Source organism: Cariama cristata, unplaced genomic scaffold (genome assembly GCF_000690535.1).
Source record: "Cariama cristata isolate BGI_N322 unplaced genomic scaffold, ASM69053v1 scaffold21073, whole genome shotgun sequence".
Taxonomy (NCBI): Eukaryota; Metazoa; Chordata; class Aves; order Cariamiformes; family Cariamidae; genus Cariama; species Cariama cristata.
The window spans coordinates 33,715-41,152 of NW_009609240.1; the positions used below are offsets into that span (position 1 = coordinate 33,715).

At 33.7% G+C, this 7,438-nt stretch overlaps 1 protein-coding gene across 2 annotated transcripts in view; it reads left to right on the plus strand.

Annotated features, from left to right (window-relative positions):
* The window catches only part of SCFD1 (sec1 family domain containing 1), a 48,097-nt gene that overhangs the window by 29,765 nt on the left and 10,894 nt on the right, over positions 1-7,438 (plus strand). For both annotated transcript variants that reach the window (XM_009697483.1, XM_009697484.1), the window contains 4 exons: positions 266-345; positions 900-962; positions 1,978-2,053; positions 4,219-4,272. In XM_009697483.1, the coding sequence (XP_009695785.1) occupies positions 266-345; positions 900-962; positions 1,978-2,053; positions 4,219-4,272 (273 nt within the window). The remainder of the gene's footprint in view (positions 1-265; positions 346-899; positions 963-1,977; positions 2,054-4,218; positions 4,273-7,438) is intronic.

Consider the following 7,438-nt stretch of genomic DNA (forward strand, 5'->3'; position numbering starts at 1 on the left):
GTTCCCATATCTGAAAGTGCACAGGATTTAATTCCACAAATACTGTTAAGTTTAATGAGAGCTACTCATAGCAAATTGCATTTTAAGTTATACGTTCACACTTGGTGGGAGATGGGATTAAGACTCATAATTACTTTTTAACTTTGGTTAATGCTATAATGTTACACTGCTTATTTAATATTTAGATAAGGATATCTTGTCTTTCCACATAAAGAGAGTTAAGAGTAGTTTTAACCTTTTGCAATTCTCCACTTCATAATTTCAGATTGATTTGGAGCAGTATAAAAAAGCATTAATGGATGCTGGTTGTAATCTTGCTCCTTTGAGCTACATAAAACAATGGAAGTAAGTAATTTCTTTTTTCTCCTACGTGAGGCTATAACTGGGTAATTTCACAGAACTCAGCATTGTTATCAAAGAATTATGTATTACTTCTCATACATCATAAATTATCGTTAAACATTCATTCCAGCATAATTTTTTGCTGTAATTGTTACAGTAATACATACAAGTCTTTAAAACTAAACTCCAGTAATGCCAAAACACTATTGAACATGACACCTAGTAGTGTACTTAATGATCCAAGACAGAAACAACTTACTGAGTTAAATGAAAAGTTGTGCTAGTTCAGACTCCAGATTTTTTGGTTCATACCAAAGGGCCATGCTGCCGATCAGTTATTCTGGTTTTACATGGTATCAAAGTAAAGTCTTTGTCTTTTAAGTATGAAATCTAATTCCTTTCAGTTCCTTGACTATTGTATTTCTAGACAAGAGGGATGCATGTAATAAATAGTTACTTCCTGGAAGAGTTTGAGACTTCCAGGTGACCAGAGTGGAACATTCTACAGCAGTATGTGCCATGAGATAAGCATTTGATTTCTATCCCTGCTTTCACAGGGCTTTCACTAAGATGGCTTCAGCTCCAGCCAGCTATGGAAACGCTACACCTAAACCTTTGGGGTATGCTTTTGATTAATTTTTTGTAAGCCTTGGGGTTCTTTTAGGTTATTTTAGTAGTACTGAAATGTGATTAGTGCTATACAAGGCCCAGAATAAAATGTTAAGTTACAGGCAATTACAAGCAATCATCGCCCCTTAAGAGTGCATAGGACTTACACACAGGAAAATAAAAGGTTCGGTGACTAAATCGACAAAGTAACTTAATATAGTGATATCTGCACTTGCACATTAAATGTACTCTCATAGGAGAAGAATTCGGTACCAGGAAACGGATCTATGACAGCCATCATTTTAAGCCTTATTTAGTCAATGGCAGAAGATAAGAACAGCCCTGTGTATTCAAAACTGGTTCTCTCCAGGGCTTTGAGACTGTCAGGGATGCAAGAACGCACTGTTTTTCATTAGAGTGCCTTGGACTGAGTGTTTGTCTGCTTTTTGAAAGGTGTAGTTATTTATTTCAAGACATGAAAAAATAATGACTCTGGTAAGGGTACATATATCTCATACAGGATACAGGATATGGAATTTGGGTCTTTCCATGCCTGAAAGGATTTGAATCCTCATTACCAACTTTACTTTCAGGGGTGCACTGTCACTGTCATAAGGAAACTGGCACAGTATGGTTAGAGAGAATTCCAGTCCTGTGTCACTTGGAAAAATTGCTGTTTGCTTGGTTGGAGACACTGAACATCTCTGTTAACTCTGGTGATCAGGACACCCACTTGAAAGCAGCAGTCAAATCCTTGCATTACTGAAGTTGTAAAATAAACTGTTCAATGGATTAAAGACTAGAACTAAAGACTTCTGTTGATAGATGAGGATCTAACTGCTAGATTATGGGTATATTCCCATACACTTGTTTGCCATGTGGTTTGAAGAATGTATTTCATGACAAATTGAATGACTTGGTACTTAAGTCCCATTAACTTTACTGGGAATTGGATGTTAGCATAAAGCTTAAGAATGCAAATTAAAAAAAGACCGTCTTGTACATCATCTTTATTTTATTTTTCAGTCTGTTTTCTCGTGTTATGAATACAGGATCACAGTTTGTAATGGAAGGAGTGAAGAACTTGGTATTGAAGCAACAAGTAAGTTTAAAAACCAATTTAAAAAGTCTATCACATGAGCATTGTGAACATTTAGAAAAACAACTTTCAGTACGTCTGTCATTAATAAAATTAGTTGTATGGTAAAAAACCAAACATCAGCCTTTGCTGGTGGATCGAGCTATTACTTTGTGACTTCCAGTTTTTAGACGAGTAATGTTCAGATTTTCTTTGAATACCTCTGTTTGTAAGGAATTAGATTCCAGCATGTACGATTAAGACTGATTTCAGTATTAGAAAAAGAGCAGCTGTGGAATACACAAAATAGACTAGACCGTCATAAATAAAAAAAAATATCTCCGTGTCTTTACTTAGAACAGCATGTATTAAGTGTATCTATTCCAGAGTGATTGAAAGGCTGAAAGTGTTCGTCCTCTGTTCAGTTAGAATTCAAGCATTCCTCGTTTTCCCACATAAGTAATGTACAGCAACCACAGTCTTGAAATGTGCTTGAAAATCAGACTGTGTATATAATGACATGGACACCTTCAGATATTCACTTAACTTTAGAAAATATTTCTGAACATAACTGGCATGCAAATTTCGGTGTAAACCCCCCAAAAGAAAACACAAAAGACACTGGTTGTATAACCTGTTGTAGCTGAAATTTTGAATTGTGGTTCCCAGAAACCCACTTCCCTGTAGAGGACACATTATTTTCTCCAATACACACTTTCATGAGATGGCAATAAATAAATATTTACACTTAAAAATCTTAATTCTATAATATTTTGACATCAAGATTTCTAAGAAAAAGATCATTCATCATATTATAATTCTTAGTGGAAGATTCAGAATTTAATTTAGAAATACAGCATATCAGAACTAAATAAAATGAAATCTCACCTCTAATTAAATGTACATCTTTTTGACATAGTTAATCTTATCATAGCTGTTGTTTGTTTAGTCATCCTGTTATACACATAATTTATGCATGAAAAGTATCAGCTATGACATAAAAGTTTTAAAAAATTGCGTCTGTGTCTTTTGTAGGGTAGTCAGTGAAATTAATTCTGAGGGAATTTCACTAGATACGATGTTGCATTTGCACAGTTACAAATCAGTGGTGTGTCCTGAAATATAGTTAAGGAAACTGTTTTAAATATGCAGCTTGCCTGTATGTTCTGTTTTATAGAGAGATCTTCAGATACACTGTTACTTGTAGCAATAGATAATAATTATATTCTAGATGAGACTTGCTATTATTCTTGTATTAAACATTTTGTCATTTCTTTTAACATACATGGCTTTAAAAAGTTAGTATTCTTTACAAAATGGCTTGTTTGTTTTGGGTTCTGAGTAAGTAAGAAGCCACAAGTCTGATGTTTCCAGGATATTTTTTTTTCTGGCTTTTAATTCCTTCTCCAGGTGTTTTGGGGTAGCCAAACGAAATGCTGTTCTTCCTCATATTTTTATGCCTGATGTAGGTCTGTGATATTTCTTTCTCGTTCAGTCATTCGGGGATTTACATTGGTTTTTTGCTGTTTTTCAGTGTTATTTGTAGATCATCCTTTGGAATGTCCTTTTTTGATACATTCTGTCAACAAGACACATTTCCAATTCCGTTGCTATGTAAACTCCCTCTGTTTGTTGTAACTAAAGTGGTTTGACTGTTTAATACTTCAGATCTTTTGTCCAAGCTAACATTTCCCATCTTAAATAAGGCAGAATCTTCTTGCATCTCATCTCAGTTTATTCCTTTCCAGTTCATCCAAACATTTGTGGCCAGGATCATTTTTTTAGCCATTTCTTTGACAACATTAGTTCTTTTTTAGAATCATACCCTTAATGCTCATCTTCAGCTTTAAAATTCTTTCTTTAAACTGCAAAGTATTTTTTTAAGAAGAATTCTTACATCATCACATGTCTGCATATATTGGTAATACCTAAATACAACTCTGTTCCTATCTTCACACTTTTTTGCACTTTCTGTTCACCTTCTGGCTAGATGCTCCTCAGATGTTTTCTGTGCAGAAAGGTAATTTAGGTGATGATAAAAATACTCAACCTTTACAAAATATAAGAGGAAAACTGTTTCAAGTAGTATTTTGATTGCTCTGTAAACTATTACATAAATAATGGTGTGCCTGTGAATAATTCTTAGTAAGCATTTCAGCATTCCATTAATTTCATATTATGTTTTACAGAATCTACCAGTCACACGTATATTGGACAACCTTATGGAGATGAAGTCAAACCCTGTGAGTATAACTGCCTTCGCCTGGAAAGAGGCAGAACAAAAGAAATCTTGAGGCCATGATATGTAATATGCCAAGGCTATTTTTTTTCATAATGCAGTTAAATCTAATCATGCTGTATCTCAAGAATAGAATCATTTTCATAACTATTTCATAAGATTTTTTGCATAAAAATAGTTTATAAACAATGACAATTTATTGTGTCTCATTGGAACTAATGTTTTTGAGGGTTTTTTCTTATTGTGAGCTTCTATTACTCTTGTGCTATATTGAGTTTCTGTTGCTCTTAAATTTCTAAAAGTTAAACTGTGGACTGAAATTTTCTTTGCATCAAGGTGATTTTTTTTTTTTTAAGAGTGCAATTTCAGAAGTAAAGTAGTTACAGAGAGGTATGTTAAGAAAAAATTTTGTTTCCCACATCTTTAAAGGTTTGCTATTTAGGGGAAAACGTTTCAATACTCATGCAGTCTTTCACTTTGCAAACAGAGTTGGTTTTGTGTCAGAAAAGTCCTCTTTTTTCCTTTTCTGTGAAAATTTACTCAGACTTATGTAAATTACAAACTTCTGAAGCACTTAAATGTTAGCTAGATAGTCAAGATATTTGCTAAAATTTACAGCTAAAAATAGCCCTAAGTATTTTTAAACATAGTGTATAGTCAACAGTCTTTTTTTCTTGCTATGTATTTCATTCCTTCAGAACTCTTACATATGACCATCCTGTGCACAAACTTGTTCTGAAAAAATCACTAGTTAAAAGTCTTTTAGAAAGCTTTAGTATGTTTGCCACATCCTATCAGTATTCCAGTTTAATCACATCAGCATCAGAGAGAGAGATACAATTGTAATATCTCACACTGGTTAGCAGATTTGAAACATTCTTCTCAGTCTACTTTCACCTTCAGGTATTAACTATATGTAAAGGGAGATTAAATAATGGTAAAATAGGAAATTAATCAACATGCAAGTAATCCTGTCTTTTCTTAAACTGTACTTCGTAGATAATATATGTCATGATTGTTAGCAGAAAATGTGCTTTCTGTTAATGAACAAAGAAATTGGCACTGTGTTCAGTGGCAGTGGGTTGTTGTCCCTATTTGCAAGACTTGGAAAAGATGTACAGGGCTAATTTTATCCAGTCAACCGGTAGAGGTCACTCAGAACACTTAATACAGAAAGCTGAAATTAAAAACTACAGATAACTTACAAGTAGGTAAAAAATAAAACAGCTTTTTTTATATATAAACACTAACTTCCTCAGGCTATCAGTTTAGGAATTGATTTGGAAAAGTTTACAAGTCATATGAGGTTTTTTGCTGACTTCATATTGTCACGTTTCACTTAGTAGACAACAGCTACAATCACTTTGATAATTTGGAGAAAACATTGATCTTCTCACTTGAAAAAGCATAGATTGAGCCAGTTTATCAGACAGTGGCTTCATGTTTCACTGCCGTGTCAGAGACTGGAATTCATGACCTAAAACAGGGAGTCCGACTTTTCAAGTCATAGGAGACCAGGCAAGCCCTAAAGAATGATTCTCCTAACCTGCAGGAAAATTGACAGCAACTCTGAGTAAGTTTCAGCTAACAGAAGCAAGCCAGAGAGTCGTTGTGGACTATGTTTACACTTGCTGTACTGTCAACAGAAGTGGTCAATGTGTAGAAATACACCACTGTGGTCTCTGTGCATCTTCTGGTGTTTGAGGTCCTCTTCTATCCCCCAGAATAGAAAAGTATTGCACTGCAGGCAAAATACAAAGCGGGGCGGGGGGAAGCTTAAGATTTTTTTTTTTTACAACACAGAAAAAAATCTCCTTTATAGTTCATTGAATCTTACTAATGACAGTGATCAGTGTATGAATTGTACATGCAGATAAAAGTTGTAATGCAAAATTAGAACAGGTTATTGAGAAGTCAGACAATTATTACAATGAATGTAAATAATGTAAATTATTTTCTAAATATAAAATGGAACAATAAAGTAAATATATGAAATGTACAACTTGTACCACCAACATTCGCAAATACTACTGTCAATTGACATTTTAAACCTATTCAGAATGATACGGTGTGCAAAACTCTGTAGGGTTGTCTGTAAATCACTTTGTGTGTTACTATCCGTCCTGCTGCTTTTGTCTCAAAAGGACAGCTACCAGGAAGGACAAAGGAGTCCACCTGTGCTCCCCAAGTTTTTCAGAAGCAGGAACAGATAGAACAGTTCTTATGGGCAATAATACCATCCTGTAATTTTTAAAATTTGTCTAGATTGTTTAACTATAGTTACACTTTTTCTTGAAATACTTATTCAGAAATACTCATTGGTGACCTTAAGTAATCAGTTACTTGGGTTTTTTTATTCCATTTATTGATTGAAGCGGGTTTTTAAGCAATTGCTTTTGGGATTATGTTTATATAAAGGAATGTTCTGTTCATAAATCTAATAACATAGTTGCTTTGTTTTCGTATTGCTAAATGGAGATTGATTAAAACCTTAAATTTTCCTAACACAAAAAAAATCATATTGTCAAGCATACACAAATTTTAACCAATAGATATGAAATTGACCACCACTTACTGTAGAATTATGTCGGTTCTTTTAAGTGTCTTCCGCAAAATGGTTTGATTCTTGAGTAAGGACGATCTTTGATAAGTAAACCTTTAATATTTTTTATGACGGAGTCTAAAAGGGGTTTAGCCTCTGTCAATACAGTATGTATATTTGTATTGACTTAGGAGGTAGATGAATCTTATTTGTGATATATATGAATGGAACTGTGTTTTGGTTAATATCCCTTTCAGTGAATATGGTATCTTTCAGGCTTAGGATATACTATATGATTACGTTCCATGCATTACAATAAAAAAGTCTAAAAATGGGGGATTTCCTTAATCCAGACTAGTCATGTTAGCTTCTGCAAAAAAACAAATACAAACTGAAAGTCAAGGATATTTCCGTGGGTCTTTTTCCATTTTAATTTGAAATCTTTAAAATTAAGTTTATAATTTCAAAAGTATGAAGTTTATTCTTGGATTGCTTAGGGAAGTCACAAATTCAGTTGTGTGTAAGAAAACCGCTATACAGTTGTTTTTATTGGCAGACTAGCTATTTCTTAAAGCAAATAGAATCCAATAGGGTTTCTTTTCCCTATGCCCTCAGAACTGATTTCAGC